This window comes from Cyrtonyx montezumae, unplaced genomic scaffold (assembly GCF_038088225.1).
Source record: "Cyrtonyx montezumae isolate F1298 unplaced genomic scaffold, pur_monq_1.0 scaffold_15, whole genome shotgun sequence".
Lineage (NCBI taxonomy): Eukaryota > Metazoa > Chordata > Aves > Galliformes > Odontophoridae > Cyrtonyx > Cyrtonyx montezumae.
In genome coordinates, this window is record NW_027071881.1 from 7,442,991 (window position 1) to 7,464,056 (window position 21,066).

The window sequence follows — 21,066 nt, forward strand, 5'->3', positions numbered from 1 at the left end:
GTGACACACCCCTCCCCGGAGCCGAGGGCAAGACCTCCCCCTGCTGCTGTGGGGCCCTGCTGTTCAATTAATCCCCTTCTGCAACTGAAGAAAACCAAACGTGTTTTGTGTCTATTAGTGGGGCAGGCTGAGGATGAGGCAGGTCCTGAGCTCCCCAGGGGCATGGAGGGGCTGGGGGCTTGGTGACCCCTGCTGCTCCCACCCCAAGCAGGTAAGCTGTAATTCCTGCTGTGCCTTCAGCTGGGACTAAAAGTGGTGGGGAAGGAGCAGCAGGGATGGCTGGGCTGTGAATTTTGGGGCATGTCACAGTGCTGGCTCCTTCCTGCTCCAGCAGAGGTTTGTTTTTGAGCTGATGAAGTACAAAATAACCACGGGGTTGGGCACCAAGTCTGTGATAAGCGATGGAGATGCGCTGCCGTGTCACCACACCTTCCATTTGGAAAGGGATGGATGAAGTGGGAATCAGCTCTCAGTTTTGCCGACTTAAACCTGGAGTTTGACAGCAGAATTGGATGCTTAGCTCCTGATACAGCTTCAGCTGAAGTGTGTGCTGAGGACAGGTGTGTGCTCCATCTACACACTCCATCCTCCCATCTGTGAGCACTACAGAGCCGTGTGGAGCAGGGAGAGCCCAGGAGGTGTGCACGCTCCTGCTCTGCCCCTTGCTCAGAGCAACACTGAAATTAAACTGAAGCCATCCCAGGATGGGATCCTTCCCTGCACCAGCCCTGGAGCTGGGGCAGCTCCTGCTTTCACCCTGCTCGGAACAACGAAGGCCATCCTTCGGGGCGAGGGATCACAGCCAGTCACATTCCAGGGCATTAGACAGACGGTGGGAATTAAAGGCTTTACCTGGCAGCAGCTCCGTATCCCCGAGCCCTGCGGCTGTCTCCCAGCCCGCTGCTATTTCTGTCCCATTACCTGCCGGCCGTCACGCGAGCCCGCATGTGAGAGCCCGCGGGGCCCCAGCAGGGTGAGCAGGTGGGAAGGGGCGGCTTAGTGAAGACAATCTGCTTTGGCTTGTGAGGTGGGGACTCATTAAAAGCCGAGGAAAATCTCCAGCTGCTTTCAGGAGGCTCGGGACCTGCCGGAGACTGGAAATTCCCATCTGGGTTATTAGCCTTGTTTTTGTTTCTTTCCATCTCTCTGTCTGGGGACGGGGCTGTCTATGGGGCCGGTCTCGTCCTGGCAGCAGGGAGCTCTGCCCACCCGGAGAGATGCCTTTGCTTTTCCCTGGCTGCTCCAAGCTGCTCCCTGCGGAGCTGAGCATCTCCCATCCGTGCTGCGGGACAGGGCAGAGCTCAGGGACTCACCCCAACCCCACAGCCTCCATTTCCTGACCAGCAAAGCAATCCGTCCCTATTTGGGTCGTAAGCTATTGGAGAAAACATTTGAAATAATGACGCTCGTGTAATGGCAATAACGACATTATGCGCTTGTACGTAACTCGATTTTCTTTATTTATTTATTTGCCCTTTCTTAAGAGGGAATTTGCTGCTATTTTCTGGGCGTTGGGCCCAATTTTTGCTTCGTGCTGCCTGCACCACATCCTGGAGGCTGAGCCCAAAGACGGAGCCTGAATGCCCGGCAGTCCGGGACCTCCCCCCACTCCCCCCCACCCCCTGACTGCTGGAGGGGACACTCCCACCCCACTTAAAGCACGAGGCATCCTGGGCCGTGGGCTGCGTGGTCCCATCCCGGGCTGGGCACGGATTCTGGGCTTCGGGAGAAATGTTTTCTTCCAGGCAAGAAACAAATCAGGGGAGTTTGCCGAGTGCTCTTCAGAGCGTTATGAGTCAGGGAAGTCCATTAACATTTACCAAAACCTGAATGAGGAATGGAATTTTTCATTAGACAAAGAGGTGTGCGTCACTTCGCTGAGGTTTGGGGGGAAGTTCTCCGAAGAACAGAGCTTTATTTTTAGGAGACATCTGCACGCCAGGCTGCAGGAGGATGCATTTCTGTGCACGTTGGTGTAGCTCCTGCACGCTGCTGGGCCACCAGGCAGTGCTGCCCATGGTCAGCACGACAAGGCCGTGACACCTGGCACGTCCCCATGGCACACCAGAGCCAGAAGAGAGCTGTCCTGTCACATGCAGGGAGAGCATTTTGCCCCACACTCTCCTAGCTGTTCTCTTCCAGTGCTCCTTGCTCAAAAATCCACTCCTGGCATCGCGTGGAAGCGCAGATGTATTGATGGAGCACAGGAGTTGAGGTGGAAGCACCAGTTGGAGCACCACAACAACGCTTCGTGTGCTGCCCTGCTCTGTGCCAGCAGCATCCGTGCAAGTGAGTGCCACGTGTTGCTCCAGCTCCTGGTGCAGGCATTGCTGGGGGAGGCACAGATGGGGCTGAGTGCTCAGCACGTGGCACAGCACCTCCTGGGCACGGCCAGGGGGCAGGGGGACAAGGCAGACCCCTGAGGCTGACTCAGATCCATCCCCAGCCCACAGCTGTGGGGACACAGCGCAGCGGGGACGCGGTGATGCTCTGTGACCTTCCTCCTCCGAGGGGCTCAGGGATGCTCACTCAGAGCATCCCCGAGCCAGAGTGTGCTGCAGCCAGGAGCCAGGGGAGTCGGTGAGGGGTCTCAGCCCCCCCAGGCCCGTGCTGGGGAAGGGTCCGTGACCAGATGCCCACGCTAGCGTCCGAGTCCGGCCACAGCCCTCATTCCTCCGCTGCCGGTGCCGCTTTGTTGCTAGCTGGTGACATCACCCAGAGCCCACCCCCTGCCTCCCAGCCGTCGCTCCGTCTCTCTCACTCCTTCTCAGGCAGCGCCGGCAGGATCAGGGCTGTGCGAGCTCCAGGGCGAGCGGCAGCAGCATGCGTGGGGCGGCCGAGGCTGAGGGCACGAGAAGCACGTAGGAGCCCGGCGGAGCCCGTGCCCACCTCCACCACCGTCGTGGCCTCCTCGCTTCTCCGGGGACACCGGGACAGCCGCATGCATGACACTCCGAAAAGGAGAGAAAACGACCATAAGTATCCAGGAGCACATGGCTATCGACGTCTGCCCCGGCCCCATCAAACCCATCAAGCAGATCTCCGACTACTTCCCCCGCTTCCCCCGAGGGCTCCCCGCTGCCGTCGGCCGGAGCGGCACGTTGCGTCCTGCTGTCAGCCAGCCCTCGGTCGGCCCCACCGAGCCGCCCCGTGAGGATGACGAGGACGTGGACCGGCTTTTTGGGGCGTACGGCACGACGCCCGCCCCGCCGCCACCCAAGTGCCCCCCAAGCGAGGAGGCGGTGGACCCCGAGGGCTACGAGTCCGACGACTGCAGTGAGTGACCGAGTTGGCGCGGGGAGTTTGCGGGGTGAGGGTCTGAGGGTTGGTCCCCGTCTCGCTGCCCTGCTGGGGTGCGGGATGCCTGGCACGGCGTTGCACTGCGGCGGTGACAAACCCTCCGCTGTCACCGCGGTGCTGCCCCGGGGCGTCGGGGGTGGCCCTGGGAGCATCCCCGCCGCAGCCGGGTTGGACGCTGGACCCAAACTGGGGAAGTCTCCCGGGAGCCACCAGTTGCTGTGTTTGCCGATGTGGCCGCTTCCCTGCCTCGGCCCCGCTCGGCTCCTTGCCGGCTCCGGTGGATGCTGGCTGTGCTCGGACCCTTCGCTTCATCCCTGGGGGCTGCTCAGCCAGTGACGGGCATCACCCGGCTTGGAATGGCACCCACCGGGAACCGCTGCCCTCACCCTCTGCAAACTCTGCTCACCAATCCTCACCCACCGACGCAGCCCTGCAGCAGAGGGGCCGGGGGCTTCCGAGCCCGGCTCCAGCAGATGCAGGTGTTTGCGGCTCGGTTTTAACCCCTCCCCACCCAAAACGTCCTTCCCACCCTGCTCGGTGCAGCTTGCAGGCTGCAGAGCAGCTGCTGTCTGGCTCTGCCAGCCGTGGCTGCTGGGGTAGCGAGCATCGCTGCCCTCCAGCTCAGATTCAAACCAAGGTCCCCGCTCAGCTCAGCCCTTAGGAGCCAGATCCTGCTCGGGGCTGAGCACAAAGTTTGCAGCCCGGAGGTGACACGGGAAGCACTGCTGAGCGGTGCAGCGTGCCCGTCCGCGGGGAAGGGGCAGGCTGAGCTCCCACCGAGCAGAGCTGTTTACAGCCCCACGCCAGGCAGGCGCTGGCTTTTCCCGTGCCAAATGTTCCAGCCCCACCTGGGCACGGCTCCTGGCTCCGGGTTGGCTGCCCGTTGGGTCCTGAGTGCTGCCCCAAGGGGGTGAGCTGCTGTGCCCTGCTGTGCCTGTGGTCCAGGGGATGCCGGGCTGCGGGTGTGAGCCCCACATGGGCACTGCCTCCTTCCCAGCCCAGCGTTGGGGTCGTGTCACCCTATGAGGAGGAAGAGAAGGAGGAGAGCAGCTATGTGCCCAGGGAGCTGTTCCCCACTAAGCCACATTTGTCCCAGCCATGCAGTTAACAGCGACTTTAACCGGATTTGGGTTATTTGCTGCTCTAATTATCAGATTGCCTTGGCTCGTGCTGGCAATAGGAACGGGAGCGGACAGGCTGCAGGGCAGAGCTGTGCACGGGAGCTGGTGTACTCAGGGCCACGTCGCTTCCACCCAACACCCATGGGTGCTGCTGTCCGTGTGCCAGAGCTGTGGGCTGGGTGCTGGCACTGGGAGCAGTGTTCCCTGTGGTGTAACAGGTGTCAGCCGTGCTGCCGGGATCCTTGGCCAGATGTGCTGGGCCCTCCCCTGGCATGGTGGGGCTCTCAGCCAGGGCACAGTGCAGGGTGGTCCCAGCTGCTATTAGGACACAAACGCATAGGGTGAGCCTATCCCTCCTCTGGGATCAGCATCCATCCACAAAGCCAGCCGGGGGCTTGCTGGCCCCATTTCACCACCGGGGAGCTGGGTGGGGATTTGTGCTGATCTGAGGCTCAGCTGGGCTGGGGCGTGTCTTGCAGTCCCCCACATCCTCAGTGGGTGATTCAGGGCTGCATTAGTCACCCGCACTGCGCATTCCCTGGGAGCCCGTCCCAGTGTGGATGGCAGGCTGGTGGTGGTGGTCTGGCCCCCATGGGCCTGCAGTGCCCAGGTGACACCTCTGCGTGTGTCCCGAGTGCTCACATCTCCACCCTGACCTCTGCTTTTGTGCAGCCAGGCCATGATGTGCCAAGTGTCATTCTCTAAGGATGCTCCAGACATCATCCCAAGGGATGCTCCATGCATTGCTCCACAAGGGGATGTGCCTGGCATCACTCCCCAGGGGATGCTCCCTGCATCATTACAAGGGATGCTCCCTGCACCACTCTATAGAAATGCTCCCTCCCAGTGCAGCCCCGCAGAAGTGAGGGATTTTGCCATGGCGGGGCCAGTGGGAGGAGGGCTGCACTTTCCTGTTTGTCCCAGCTCCCTATCACCTACACCTGTGGGTGTCCTTTCCTGAGCACAGAAGCCACAGTGCTGGGAGGATTGGAGCTGCCTCTGGTTGGGGGGGTGCAGCATTTATTTGGGTTTTCCTACACATCTTCCTGCCTGGTGTTACCTCTGCAGCTCCAAGCCATGGCCGCTGTCCCTCCCCATCCCTTCATCCATCCACCAGCTGCCAGCCATGACTCCCACCCCATGAAAGCAAGGAGACTCAGTCTGCAGCTCATGGCTGGGATCAGGGCTCTGGGGTTATTTAGGAAGTCTATTCTTCAGCGCAAAGTTATAATTAGGGAGGCGAAGTCATAATGTGGATATTAATCACTGGCTGCTTAAGGACAGGCAGGATAATGATGGTGTTGTGGGGCACCCAGCAAGACGGGGGAAGAAAGGGATGCGTGGAAGGGAGACACACATGTTAGGGATGAGGATATTTACAACTCCTTCGCATATTTATAACCTTTGAATCATCTTTTCGATCCGGAGAAGGGCAAAAGAAGTCTGGGTTTTGCTCAGCAAACTGAACCAACCCCCACCCGGCTCAGCCCGGCTCACACCACGGTTCTGCTGACGCTGGTGGCACATGCGTGGAGTGGGATGATGGCACAGAGCATCGTCCCCTGCGTGGGGACAAGCGGGGCTCTGGTCAGCATCCATCCTCCAGGGGAGGGACAGTGCCGGCGCTGGGGGCTTCCTGCATCTTTCATCTGCGTATTTAACACTGAGAGCCATTTATTTTTTGGGGAGGGGGAGGTGTTATTAATTGCAATACTGTATTTCATTAAAGGGAGAGAGAGGGAGAGATTTGAAGGCCATCTCCAAATTGAAACCGCTGAAAGTCTAATTGCTGCTGACATCAGGGACCATTTAGTGCTGTAAAACATAATTGCATCTCTGAACTGTTCTGAGCAGATAAGTGTTCCTCTGAACACTCCTCCTGGAGAAGACAGAGGAGCTGATGAGCATCCATCAACCAGATCCAGGAAGGAGCAGCTCCCTGCGCCAGAGCGTGCCAGGGATGAAGAAATATCGATTGCTTTCGATTTGGGGTAAATAAAACCCACCCAGTCAGGGTGGGGATCGGTGGCTGCTGGCCAGGGGTGAACCTGGGGGCTCTCAGAGTGCTCCCCATGTATCCACCAGCTGTAGTGATCCTCAGCTGCCCGGCTCAGAGATGGCAAATATCATTTCTGTTCCTCCCGTGGAGTCATTTGCTGACATTCTGCATGGGGCTGTAAGTGCACAGAATCACTCGCTGCCTTCCAGGACCTTTAAAGTGATCTCCGTCGCAGAAGGAAATGAAAGCAATGGAAGAATGGGGTCCGATCTTTTATAGCACGTTAAAAAATCCCCAGTTTGAAGGTGACTGAACCTGCTCTTTCTGTAAGGGAGCCCTAATCCAGACAATCCCCTGCCGTCTCTTTACCGCTCTGCTCTGATCTCCCTGGCGCAAAATCCGTGAGCAGATTATCTTGGGAGCACCAGTGCTGATAAGCAGAGGGACTTAAGGCCTTCGGACTTCTTTTTAATTAGTCCTGTAGTGGGTTTTTGCACTCCGCTTTGCTGTGCTTCCTAATGGCAGTGGCAATGCAGAAGGTTCCCCAGTCCTGGAAGGAAAAATGCCATCGCTGCGTCCCTCCGTGAGCTGTGCCCAAGTTTCTGTGCCCAGAGGTCCGTGGTGGGAGATGCCATGCTCTGTGCAAGTCAGATTTGCTTCTCTTTCCAGCGCCGTTGGTGGCACCTTCCCATCCATCTCTCCCTCTTCGTGGCTGGGAAGGAGGGTCAGAACCTGCTAATGAGTTCACAGCTCCTAATGGTTATTTTATCACTGGAGCAGAATAATCGTAATAATAATGATACCTCCTGCCTGCTGTCTGGTGAGTGCTAAGCTGCCTTTGTAATGCCTGACAAAGGCATTTATTTACATTTTTTTATTTGCAGTCTGTGTGATTAGAGGGCAGCATTCAGAATAGCCCAGCAGAGTTAAATATGTCTGGTAACAGTGCTTCTTGTCTAATTGCTGCCCTTTTCTTTTTTCGGCACTTGCTCCCCTAATTAAAAGCACAATCCACTTCCATCTTAGCTGCGAGGATGGCTGGGAGGGGAAAAGCAATAACCACAATAACAGCAAAGAAAGCAATAAAAACGGACAGCTTGGTTTCTTGGGAATCAAAACTCACTTGCTCCTGAACCAGCGCCGATCCTGCAGCGTGAAACCACAAGCGAGCATCGCCCTGGGGCAGATTGCTGCACCGAGGGGACAGCAGCTCCATTGGGATTTCCCAACCAAACCCAGTTTCCACGCCGAGCCTTTAATTTGCTTTATCCATTGCCAGATTCCCCCATCTGAGCCGCAGCCTCTGTGATCAATAACAGTGTGTGCTGGGGCTGGCTGAAGGGCAGGTGGGGACGGAGAGCTTGTGAGAGTGGAGCGTTCGTCTTCCACAAGCAAAAGTTCAGATTCATGAAGTTGGACTTTGGCATACGCCCGTGGTTTGGGTGGCGAAGCTTTGGGAGGTTTGGATAGATCGGGTGGTTGAGATGGAGATGGTTTGGGTGGCTTGATGGTTCGTTGGTTTGGGTGGCAATGGCGTGGATGGATTGTGTGCTTTGTTGGCTTGGGTGGTGAAGGTTTGATGGTTTGGGTGGTGATGGTTTGTCCCATGGTTTGGTGGTTTGGGTGGCAGTGTTTTAGATGGCAGTAGTTTGGATGCTTTGGATGGTGATCCTCTGGATGGAAGCATCCCTTGGGCTGAACCCCATGGGGACTCAGCAGTTGTCACGGGTTCAGCCTCACCCTGCATCCCTTCCATCTTCCCGAGCCCTGCGGGTGAACCCCACTGATTTACGACTTACCTGAACTGGCAGCTAACGTGCCATGAAATTACTCCAGAGCAGAGGAGGTGCCTTACTCTGGCAGAAACCTCTCTGAATATTTGCTTTCCTTTGAAGGAAAAATATTTGCTCAGGAGCAGTGATGTCTGTTTGCTAGCAAGCAAACCTGTAGCTCGCACGCGGCCGGGCTGGAAGATCGCTGTGAAATTGCAGCACAGTGCTTTCGGTCCCTGCATGGCTGCCACCCCATGGAGCCGTGCTGCTGAGGTTTTGAGCTGGGAAGAAAGCCCCCAGTTTCGTGCCACACACTTTGTCCAATCTTCCTCCTGGGCAGCGAGCCCTGCTTCGGTGTTAAGCAAAATCGGTCTGGTTTTTTTTCTTGTTGTTTGTTTTTGAGGGGGGTGGGGGGAGGTAGGTTGCTCTGACTTTTTCATTGCTTCTGTTGGTGTGACTTGCTCAGTACAAGGGGAAAACATTTCTCAACTCCACTTAACTCCTGCTGCTGAGGTCCACGCTTTGCCCCCCTGCCCCTTCCCCTTGGGCCCACGCGCTGCTACGGCCAATGCTGTAAGGAAATACCTCTCTGTTTGAAAGCAGTTTTTTCTTCTTGATCATAAAAGTATTTCTGTTCTCACTGGGCTTAATTTACAGCTTGCAGACAAACTGGAGCTGGGAGCGGGTCCCATTTGCAACTCATTTGTTTAAAGGTGTCAGAGTTCAAATACACATGAGGGACATTGTGGCAGTGCTGCAGGATGTGCCAAGCACGTGTCCCCACAGTGACACACTGCACATATCTTCCCAGGAATGGGGAACAGCCCCCCAAGAGCCCCTCTGCTTTGTCCAAAATCTTGCTGGATGATGCTCTTCGTTCCTCCAGCACTTTCATCCAATCCTTTTGCACTTACTGAGCGAGAAGCCAGGTCTTACTGGACCTCTCTGGTGAATAACTCCTCACATCTCTCTCACAGCTGCTCTGGGGACCCTGGATTTCAGCTTGCTCTATGACCAGGAGAACAACGCCCTGCACTGCACCATCAACAAGGCCAAGGTACGTCTCGGTGCGGGGTGAGTGAGGAGCAGGGCTGCGGTGGGCACTACGGGGCCATCAGAGCCCTGCTGAAAGCATGAGACCCTTCCGATGCCCACAGCTCCATCCCATGCTCACATCTCCTCCAGCTCCATCCCATGCTTGCACCTCCTCCATCCCAGCCCCGTCCCCATGCCGTGCTGGCTGCAGCTATTCATGTTTTTTTAGCGGAGCGCCCAACCCGATGTTGTTATTGACTTGACGCTGTGACCGGCTGTCAGTTTATAAATGGCTCTTTTAAATGCTGCTAATCACTGCCACAAAGTGCTCTGCCTCAGCTCCTTTGCCGTCTGCGTGATTGAAGCAATTAGGGATTTTTTGGTTCGGTGTGGGTTGGTTTTGGGTTTTTTTTGGGTTTGGGTTTGGTTGGGTGTTTTATTTTTTTGCACATTTCAGAGCAGAACATCCAGCAGAGGTCCTGACTCTGCCTCTGAGTGTACGGAGGGGGCTGTGGGGCACTGCTCTGCTCCTGGCCTTCACCTAGCCCAGGGGCCTGGAGGGACCCCTCCCCGCAGTGTTGGGAAGGGCTGGGGGTGCTGAAGCAAGAGCCCCTTCCGTGCCCCAGTTTTCCCTCTGTGCACTCAGGAGCTGACCCTACACACGGCATCGCCCCACTCGTGGGGGCGGGACACCCCCCCGCCACGCTGACATTCGAGCGTTGCAATCCTGTTCATTTCCATTCTGCTCTCATTCTCCCATTTTTCTCTTTTATTTACATCGCCATCTGCTCGCTCTCATTTCATCTCTCGCCTGGGGAAAGCTGCCAAAACTTGACTACAAAAAGGTAAGGGCCAGGACCCCGGCGGGCGGTGCTGGGCAGGAGCCACGGAGCCCGGATGCGCGCGAGCTGTAGGGTAGTGCCGGGACACACGCTGCCCCGGGCCCGGCTGGGCTGCACTGCTCCAGCATTTGTCTTTCCCCTTTAGATCACCACCCCCCAGACCACGCTCTCTTTTCCTTTTGATCTTCTTTTTTCTCTGGTTTAGTTCCCATCAGTCTCACGTGAGCCGGTGTTCATCCCGAGTCCCGTTATTGTGAACATTATTGTTTAACCTGGGTTAAACCTACAGCCATCTGCGGCCCAACACCTCTTTCCTGCTCTGCAGACAGCACTGTGCAGGAATTCAGGACTCATCCTTCCAGGGGCTGCCCTGTTGGGGCTCTTTGTGTCTCATTTCCCTAACAGGGCACAGAGATACCTGCCTTGCAATCAAATCCAAAATTAAATCCCAAATTAAAGCAGTTTCACGGCCTTGCATGCAGTCACTGAAGTCCCACGTCACCCCCGGGGTCCTCACATTTCTCCCAGCCACCACCAACCTCTCACAAAGCTGGACGTGGCCATTTTGCAAGCTCCTGTCACCCCATCCTCCATAGCACATCTGTTAAAAAAGCCTTTAATAGCCTCCTCAGAAGGTAATTTAATTGCACTGAATGGATGGGTGAGTTACGGAGCTGCCGCTCTCTCTCCATCCATTTTCATGGGAATTCGCTTGCTCGCTTTATGATTTCATTTGCCACGCAGCATCCGGGCAGGAGGGGCACGGATCCTGAGGGCTGCACCCACTTCTCTCTGCTGTGAGCAGGCACTGAGCCCCAGATCAGGTGCTGGGCCCACGTCAGAGCCGTCCCCGTGTGCCACGAGTGCCCACGGAGCTCTGTGCTCCCCATGGCAGTGCTGTCGAGGCAGAGCCATGCAGCCTACGTTCGCTGCTGATATTTTTATCCTGCTGGCTCTGGTTGAGGAACCAAATCCTCTTTGCTGGGCACTGTGTGGCCGCAGGGCAGAGCCCTCCCCGAGGTCAGCACGTGGCCCCTGGGCTCAGTAAGTTACGGATGGGGCTGGAAGCACTGTCCCATGCACCTGAAGCGCACACGGCCATTTACCCATCTCCCCACTTTGACCCACCCTGAAGCAGTCCCCTCCTCGTGCTCATCGCACACAGCTGCAGGGACACAGCTCTGCCAGCTGCAGTCAGGTAACAGCCCTGTGTGGCTCCCACACAGCCCGGGGGCATTTCCACAGCTCTGATTCCCACCCGGGAACCAAGGCTCTGTTTGTTGTGCTCCTGCACTGCTTCCCTTCCCTGTGGAAGTGGCTTTGTGCAGGTCTGGGGCATTGCCCTGCCCTCACCTTAGGTCCCCCAGTTGCTCAGAGGGCACGGGGGCAATGACTGTGCCACAGCAGCAAGAGCAGGGAGCAGCAGCACAGCCACAGATGGGGTTGGGGATTGTTAGCTGCTCTACCTCTGCTCCCCACTCTTCCCCACAGGGTCTGAAGCCAATGGATCACAACGGGTTGGCAGACCCCTATGTCAAGCTGCACTTGCTTCCTGGGGCCAGCAAGGTGAGATACACTCACTTCCCTCTCCCTCCCCATCATTTTCCCTTTTAGAGCAGTATCAGTTTTCCCCGCAGCATCACAGTGTCCTGGGACAGCCCCGAGTGAAGCAGTCCGGAGCTGGGAGCAAACCAAAACTGCTTTGGTTTGGTTCTGTCTTTTTTTTGCATGTTGAGCCCCTCAGATCACAGTACACAGCGTGGTGTAACTCGTAAGGGAAACATTTCCATCTCCCAAAGTTCAGCGCTTGCTGGAGAGAAGAGTAATTAAAGATATTGATGTGTAGTGCGAGCGTGGTGCAACTGATGGGGATGAGGAATTTAAATGCTAAATGTATGTGTGATGAATATTAATTACGCTCTCAGTTTACCACCAAAGGAAAGACCTTTGGTGGGGGGGGGGGGAGGTGTGTTTCAGCTGAATTAATTCATAACATTCGGGGCGGTAGAAGGAGTTTTTAACTGACTTCCACAGGAAATAGGAGAGCTGTCAGTGCTCCCATCACCACCATTGCTCCCCTTCCTGCAGCCAGCTCGGGGGCAGCACTGGGACCACGCAGGGGGGAGAAGGCACACACACCATGGCTGAGCCGTGCCCCCTTCTGCTCCAGGCTGAGGGCTCGGGGTCTGTTTGTCTCTCCCCCACCCCCAAAGTGGGGGTCCCAGAGTCTGTTTGTCTCTCCCCCGCCCCCAAAGTGGGGGTCCCAGGGTCTGTTTGTCTCTCCCCCACCCCCAAAGTGGGGGTCCCAGGGTCTGTTTGTCTCTCCCCCACCCCCAAAGTGGGGGTCCCAGGGTCTGTTTGTCTCTCCCCCACCCCCAAAGTGGGGGTCCCACGCTTCGTGGCTGTGCTAGCAGAGCCGCAGTGCCGGGAAGCGTTCCCCCCGCTAACAGAACGCATCAGAAAGAATTATGTACAGTTCTTCTTTTGAGTCAGCCGGGGCTGGGAGATGTGCTGGAAGCAGGAATGCAAAGAACCAGCCAGAACTGCAAATTGATCGTTTTTAATGAACCTGAAAAGACGTTTGTTATTTTTTTTCATCTTTCCACCCCCCCCCCCTTTCTCGCTCCTGCTGTAGAAACGCGATCCCCGCTCTCGCTGCCTCTGCCAAAGCTCTGCTGCTGGAGGGGGGGATGTGGGGCTGGGTGCTTCACGAGCGGATGGGGAGCTCCCTGGGGGTCTGCCCCGGCTCCCTCTCACTTCCTTGGCTTTTCCAGGCGAATAAGCTGCGAACGAAGACGCTGCGCAACACTCTGAACCCCACGTGGAACGAGACCCTCACCTACTACGGCATCACCGACGAGGACATGATCCGCAAAACGCTGCGGTAGGGGCTGGTCCCTGAGCCACCCATCGTTCCCCTTCAGAGCCTTCCCCTTCAGGCCCTCCTGTCCCCGCTTTCAGGACAGAGCTGTGAATTGCTGCGGTACAAGACGTGTGTTCTGATGCATTTCGCATCATCTCTGGGTGGGGTTTGGTCCCTGCATCGCCGCGCCGGGGGAGCGTGCCCGTGCAGGTTGTGAGATGGGGATCTGTGTGTGGATATCACAGCCCCATCCCATCGTGGAGCTCTGGCTCCCCCGGAGCTGATGGTTTCCCCCGTGCTGGGGGAGCAGAGCCCACCTGTTGTCACAGCGTGCGTGCAGATGAGGAATTCAGCACTGCAGGTTATCATTTCACATGGAAAATATTAGTCATGCTGAAAGTGTCGCAGGCTCGCCGGGCTGGAAAGCCTCTACTTGATTATTATTATTATTATTATTAGCAGTGAGGATTTTTGTTTTATTTTTCCCACTGCAGGCTTTGAATTTTGCAGTTTCTCAAGCGTGGAAATGGGTTTGGGGGAGATGCTTGCTGAGGTATGTGTGAAATGCAGCAGGGAGCCCAAAGCTCTGACTGCACCTCGGGGTGCCAGCTCTCTGCACAGCGGGTGTGGGGATGCTGTGGTGTCCCTGCTCGGTGGCTCCCATGGTCACAGCTCCGTCCTGGGAAGGTTTTTGTGCCAGGAGAACGGAGAGAAGCAGCAAAGCTTTTGCTTTGCCTGGATGTGGTTCTGGAGAAGAACAAAGTGGGGGTGGAAGAAATGTCCAGGCCAGGGCTGCTGCCCCGCATGGGCTGCTCTGCTGATGAAACAGAGCTTTGAGCTCACGTGGCTCTGTTCCTCATCTTGCATGGACGAGTCAGCACCCAAAATTCAAGTGCTTTTCATTTCCCCAAGAGCCGTTTCCCATCCTCCTGTTTCCTCTCCTCCACCTTCACGGCAGAAGGTATTGCAGAAGGAGGTTTTCTTTATCCTGAGGCACACTTAGATGAGACGTGGCTCCTTACAAACAAACCACAAGATAGGAAGTGCAGCTTTTTGTGCAACTCCTTGCTCAGATGTCCTGCTTTTTGGAGGAGGGGACGTTTGGTCGTGCAGAAGGTGCACACTGCAGCTCCCTGTGGATGTGGAGGCAGACGTGTCCAGGAGGCAGCACCGATGGGCCGGGGCTGAGGGGCTCCATGCACATCAATGCTGGGGCTGCAGAGGGGCAGAGCTGTGACTGTGGAATCCCTTTCATGGAAAAACAACAGTGTGGATCAAAACAGTGCAGTCTTTGCCTCCTGGCTGCTCAGGAAGCATGGGGCTCTGGGGCTGGAAAAGGGCCCCCAGGGTTCCCTGCCCAGCTGGGCTGTTCCTGGCTGGGAGCCCAGCACCGAGCGTGGCCCCGTGGGGCAGCAGGGATATACGAGTGATGAGCAAGCAGCATTTTGTTAATGAAGCAGCCCCCTCAAACTCCCCCATCCTTCGGGTTTCAGGAAATGCAGCAAGGTGGGAGGATCTTGAAAGGTCTCATCCATTCATGGAGCAAAGTCCCTGCGTCCAGTCCCAGCCCAAGCAGTGGGAGCTGCCTGCACAGCAGGGCCGGGGGCAGCGGGCATGGGAGACCAACAGGGACATCAATGTGGGCAGAATGTGATGGCCTGCATTTAAATAACCCCGTGTAATAGGCAATACATAGATCACATTTGTAATAAATACCAGAGCTGGCTGTGGACGGGCTCTGATTATTCATATCTGGATGTATTGGCAGAGTGATGCATTATTCATGTGACGCTCGGCGCGCCCGCGAATGCCAGGAATTCTTTGTTTAATCATGTGTTTGACAAACACCGTGACTCATGAAATATATTCTTCAGAAAATAGTATTTGATCGGGTCCGAGAGGGGCAGAGCAGCTTTGTGGGGTCCCAGACCGCTCTGTGCCAGGAGCTGTGGGCGGGCACTGCACTGCTGCTTTGCGAACTGGGACACGGAGTTGTTGGGATGGAGCTGCGACCTCTCTTTGTCCCGGGGAGAGCTGGGCAGTGCCGGGTCGCTGCCTCTTCCCGTGTTCCTGCTGACATGTAGGCATCATCCCGCTCCTCCGCTGAGAGCTCTCCAAGTTGCTATAGGGACAGCACGGGATCTTAAGAGACAGGCGCAGCGTCTCCGGCATCCACCGCCCGCTATGTGCGGGGAGAATAGGGTGAGAGGACCACGATGAGTTCCTCGCTGACCCCGTCCTCCTCTTTCTACACCAGCGGGCTGACACAGTGAGTCAGCAGCAGCGGGGCGGCCGGAGCTGCAGTGAGTCAGGGCCGGAGCAGTGGGAGGGGAGGGCAGGGACCAGGGATGCTCGTGGGCTTCCCAATGCCCCATCACAGCGATCCCGCAGCTCAGAGCTCCTGCTGGAAGGTGTCAGAGCACGGGGGGAGTGGGTGTGCTGAAGGGAGAGGCGTGAGGGGGTGATGTTCTCATAGAGGGGCTCACGGAGGGAGCGAGGGCGGCTGCTGGAGATGCTGTTTGTCATGGAGCTGATTTTCTATAGCCAGGGCATAAAAATTCCATCACAACGATTCCTTGTAATAAAATCCAAGCTGGTGTAATTGCATTACACCCATTTCCAAGGGCAGGGCTGGGTTCAGAGCCGCGCTGATCTGACTCACATTTCGGCACTGATGGGGCAAGGCATTGCCAGCTCAGTGAGGTTCAAGAGAGAGGAACAGGAACCAGGGCTGGGGGTGGCAGAGCTCCTCTGGATGCTTTGGGGTGGCAGGCAGGCAGGGTGTGGGGAAGGGGAATGTATTATTCATTGTCAAAAGGTAAAATCTGCTCTGGCCTGGTGTAAGAGCAGAGCTGGCTCCGCACTCAGCGCTCCCTCCCCACGTGTGCTGGTGATTGCCTCTTGTCTGGAGTTTCTGCTGCTCCTCTGCTGGTTTGGGTCTGTGAAAGAAAGAGTGGAGGAAGGGGAATAAGAAATAGTGTGCCTGAATTTCGGATTCTCTTTGAGGCTGTTGCAGTGGGGTGTTTATCTCCAGGAGTATCTATAGTAACGCTGCATTTGGCAGTGGTTTTCTGGAGAGTGCTTTCCCCATGGTAAAAGACCTTGGCCTTTTTTCCCAACCCCTTGTGCAGCATTGCTGAGCCATCTTGCAGCACCTCGTCAGGTCCTTGTCCTCTGGTGGTCAAACTACTCACAAAGAAATTACCCATGGATAATCAGCCCACGCATAAACCTTCTATGGAGAAACCTTCCATGGATAAATCATCCCCAAAGAAACCAGCTGTGGAGAAACCATGGAGAAACTATCCATTGATAAACCGTCAATGGAGAGATCATCCACTTGTGGATAAAACTCCCCTGGAGAGGCCATCCACCCATGGATAAACCATCCATGGTGAGATCCTTCACCCATGGAGAAACCATGGTGTGCAATTTGTTCCACTGACATGGGATTGAAGGGCACTATTTATCTGTAATTGTTTCCCCCTGCCAGATAGTTCCCATTCACCAAAACCCATTAAAGCCAAGCACAGTCCCACTGGCAGAGATGAGAGAGGGACAGCAGTGGGAATGGCTGACAGAGGAACCCCCAGTGATGCCCCCAGCAGCAGGGACACAGAGGTAGCTGTGCCCTGCTCATGCTGCCCTGTGCTCCTCTCAGGATCTCTGTCTGTGATGAGGACAAGTTCCGCCACAACGAGTTCATCGGGGAGACACGGATCCCACTGAAGAAGTTGAAGCCCAACCAGACCAAAAACTTCAGTATCTGCCTGGAGAAGCAGCTGCCGGTGAGTGGTGGGTGTCACACCAATGTCCCCACGGGGCTGCGTGGCACCACGAGTGCATTTCAGGCAGCACTGGGGCTGGTTTTGATCCCAGTGCACGCGCAAGGAGCGGGCGAGCAGCCCCAGACTGGGCACATTCCCTCCCCAGATAGACAAAACAGAGGATAAGTCACTGGAAGAGCGGGGCCGGATCCTCATCTCCCTCAAGTACAGCTCGCAGAAGCAGGGCCTGCTGGTGGGCATCATCCGCTGCGCCCACCTGGCTGCCATGGATGCCAACGGCTACTCCGACCCCTACGTCAAGACGTGAGTGATGCTGGGCCTCCCAACCTTCCCCTCCCCAGCATGGAAATTAAGTGATCTTGTTAAGGGCTGTAACTCGCACCCATCCCTCATCCCTGTGCTCTCGACCCAACATTCAGCACTCTGTTTGTTGGGATGATGCTACTGAGATAAAATGAGCCCGGTGGGGCTGTGGGAGTTCAGTGATGGAGTTCGTTGGCAGAATGCTTCCAGATTCTTTAACTGCTGTTCAAGAGTGGAGAATTTTGTATACATGTCCACCCCTTCTTTTCTGAATGCTCATAGGAGCAGCTCAATCCCTAAAGCAAAATAATTATTCCCTATTTTTTGTGGTATTTCGGACCATGTCCGCAGGGCTGGAAGCAGACAGCGATGTTTCTTGGTGCAAGCCCTAATTTCTAATGGTGAGCAAGAGATATTAAGTGATATTAAGAGATATTAAGCTAGCATGAGAATGGAGCTGGGGTACAGCAACGGGGGAAGATGCTCATGCTGACGTGGTGAGTGGTTTCCTTGTAGTTACTTGAAACCAGATGAGGACAAGAAGTCAAAGCATAAGACAGCAGTGAAGAAGAAGACACTGAACCCCGAATTTAACGAGGTGGGTCTGTGGTTCTCACACAACTTTTCTCAGTGCTGAGTGAAAATGAAAGATGAAGTAACTCAGTCGCTGCAGGAAGGGATGGAGCCGAGCTCCATGGGCACTGGGCTCCGTGTGGGTTTAGTCTGAGCACTCTTGGTCTCTCTGCAGGAGTTCTGCTATGAGATAAAGCACGGCGACCTGGCTAAAAAGACCTTAGAGGTCACCGTGTGGGACTACGACATCGGGAAATCAAATGACTTCATAGGTGAGTAGGACCCCTTGGAGCACCAGACATCTTGCAGCTGTGGAGGAGAGCAAGCACTCCTTGGTTGTCTTTCCTTTCCCAGTTTCTCCCAGTGGAGAAGCTGTCCCAGCTCTTCCCCCTCATGTCACACCTCCCTTTTCCTTCTCTTTGTGCTCCTGCTGCCCTCTGCTTGATCCCCCTTGCACCTCCCGTCCTGCCTCACCACCATCCCTCTGTCCCAGCTGCCTGTTTCATGCTTCGATTCTTGCTGCTGCCTTCCTCCACCTGAGCTTTCTCTCCTTTCCCCGCTGCCTTTTGCTCTTCTCACGCTCATTTGTTTTAATCTCCATCTCATACGCAGAGTCCTTTTTCACCTGCTGCCCTTCTCCATCCTCCTGCTTTGTGCTCCATCCCCACGTGCCTTCCTGCTGCGTTTCTGCTCCGCTTTCCTCCTCCTGTGCACCTGAGCCTCCTCTCCCTGACCCAAGCAGGCAGCAGCAGCTCATCCCACCTCTCCTCCCTCCCTCCCCCCAGATTACTTTTCCTGGAAAAAAAAGAAAAATAAATCCAATTGAGCAGGGAGGCTTCATTTGTCTCTGCTGGATGTCTGGGCTTCAAAACACCACCGAGGCGATGCTGTTAGCGGCCGCGGTGATGTGCTGCTAACAGGAGCCCGGTGCTATCTCTGCTGCCCCAACTACAAATGGACCCTGTGAGCTGGGGCCCTGGAAGGGCTGGCACGGCTGTGTCCCGGTGTGCCCCAACGTGTCCCACAGGCTGTTGCACACCCGCCTCTTCTCTCTGTCTCTCTCAAGGTGGAGTCGTGCTGGGAATTAACGCCAAAGGCGAGCGGCTGAAGCACTGGTTTGACTGCCTGAAGAACAAGGACAAGAAAATCGAGCGCTGGCACACGCTGACAAACGAGCTGCCCGGGGCTGTCCTCAGCGACTGAGCTCCCTGCACGGCTGGGGCTGCAGGGCAGCACTGCACTGCTCTGTGCTGGAGAGGGGAACGCTTCCCGGGGAGCAACGCGGAGGCCACGTGCTCTGCTCCATGGGTCCCATCCCCTGCAGCTTTTCCAGACTGCATCTGTGCACCTCACACACACCTCACACACACCCACACGCACCCACACGCACGACCACGTGCTTGCACACACGTGCACGCACGCACACACGCACTCAGCACACACCTGCATGCACACAGCTCCGGCTCCTCTCCCAGCTCGTCGCTGTACTGACTTTACCTTCTTGCTGCCTTGCAATTCAGTGGCAAAAATGAGCGCATCCGTCTTCGTTTGTGTATCTGCTGTGAGCAAAAGGCGTCACTCAAACATGGAACTGTTTCGCTGAGGCCGTCATGCCCTGCTCCTGGTGGCTTGTCGTTGTGGTTTGGGCCTAAACTGTCTTTTATGCATTTAAAGCTCCTCCGTTGGAACGATTGTGTTCTCTGGTAACATGGGAACACTGTTTGCTTTTCTTCCAGAAACGCTGTGCTCTGACACCCGCAGCTCTGCCTCCCCAGGAGCTGCCACGGGGAGTAAAGCAGGGACCACTCCTGCTCCCCTCGTGGTGCTGCTCCCCCTGCAAACCCTTCCCCAGAATCCTCCCAGCAGAACTTGGATCCCGTTCTTTTGGCAGGAATTTCGGCTCTTGCTCCTCTTTTCCCACTGCCTTCCATTCCCACGGCGTGCTGCCCTCTGATCCCACCCGTGGGGATGCTCAGCCTGGGGCTGCTGGCTCTCTCCATGCTCCACAGAGCGCTGGTTCCGGCCCGAACCGCCGTGTGTGGCACAGAGTGGGGCCAGCTGCCACATCCCACCCCGTTACCCCTCACTCGAACCCCAGTGAGGCACCAGTGGGTGAGAACTCTGCCAAATGCTGCACCTTGCCTGAAATTTCGGGAGCCTTTAAACCACAGCTCCTTCAGAAGAGCTGCTGTCCCGTCCAGTCTCCATCTCTTCCCTACAGCTTCTGAACCACGTGGCCGCGTGCGTCGACGACTTCCTTTTGGGAAAGCAATCAAGATCTCTGGAAACCTCCGTTGACTTTTTCCAAGTTGCGACAGCGTTACACCATGTTTGATAATGGGGGAGGGGGGGTATATATATATATATATGTTCATAGGGTCTTTTTTAATAACTTCATATTTGTAATGCGTTCTACAGATGTGCATGGATTTTACTGGAATGCCCGCTGCTGCTCCGGCCCCGTGCCGTCGGGGGCTGATTTTGGGGTGCAGGAGCTCATGCAAAGTGGCCATCAAGGAGCAAAGGGATGGAGCACGTCCTGCTGCAGCACGTGGGGTTCCTCACTTCGTACCGAAGCCTTTTCTAAGCGGGCTGTCCGTGCATCCCAGCTGCATGCAGAGCGGTGGTCGTCGCGCCCGCCTTGTGACATGTTTGATACTGATGTTTTGCTACCATGTGAAGGCTGCAGAAGTCGTCCTTAACCTGCATCCTACAGGAATTTTGTATTTCAGTATTATCTCCCTGTGTACTTTTGGTCAGGTTTGTTAATATTTATAATGAGAACCCGAAATAAAAAGGGGAAATAAAAAGAAAGAGGTGCAGCTTGCGAGTCTCGCCTCGGCCACGCGGCCTTAAGTTTCTGAACCAGTGCAGGGGGATCGCTGTGCACTGCCCACTCCTTTCTGCTGGACAGAGCCCCAAAGGGTTGAGGGCTTTGCAAAGGAACTTCCAGGGTGAGGGATTAGATACCAAATCTCTGAGTGTCCGTTAAGTTTGCATGGCTCAGCAGAGTGCCATTAGGGATGAGCCATGCAATACCACGTGCTGCATTCAGGCCACGTTCTGTGTGAGCTATTCCATGTTGGGAAGGATCAGACATATCACCCCCGCCCTGTGCCCACGACATATACAGAGCTAGAAGTACATGCTTTTATGTATTTGCAGTAGTGCATATATATAAATATATTTATAGTACCTATTTGTAGTCTATATCAAACACATATTGTGTTTCTGTCAGTGGTACACAATGTGGTTATTGCATGGCTTTACAGGCAGTCCCAGCTGTGGCCAACGGGGCTCCCCCCACCACCATCACCCCACACCCTGTGCCCACAGCACTGGGCATTGTCACCATGGTGCTCACGTAACCAAACCTATTTACTCGATTAAATAAGTCGCCCTTGATCCCCTCTGGAATAAAGAGCTGATTAGGTAGAAAAAAAGGAGGGTGAACTATTCAGATTAAAAAG

At 55.7% G+C, this 21,066-nt stretch overlaps 1 protein-coding gene across 1 annotated transcript; it reads left to right on the top strand.

The window, feature by feature from the left end:
• Positions 1-2,899: 2,899 nt before the first annotated feature.
• Positions 2,900-18,945, top strand: DOC2B (double C2 domain beta). Its single transcript, XM_065732049.1, has 9 exons — positions 2,900-3,276; positions 9,170-9,249; positions 11,561-11,635; positions 12,844-12,953; positions 16,594-16,720; positions 16,866-17,023; positions 17,540-17,621; positions 17,772-17,868; positions 18,663-18,945. The coding sequence occupies exons 1-9, from the start codon at positions 2,946-2,948 to the stop codon at positions 18,797-18,799; spliced, it is 1,197 nt and encodes a 398-aa protein (XP_065588121.1). The 5' UTR covers positions 2,900-2,945; the 3' UTR covers positions 18,800-18,945.
• Positions 18,946-21,066: the final 2,121 nt, after the last annotated feature.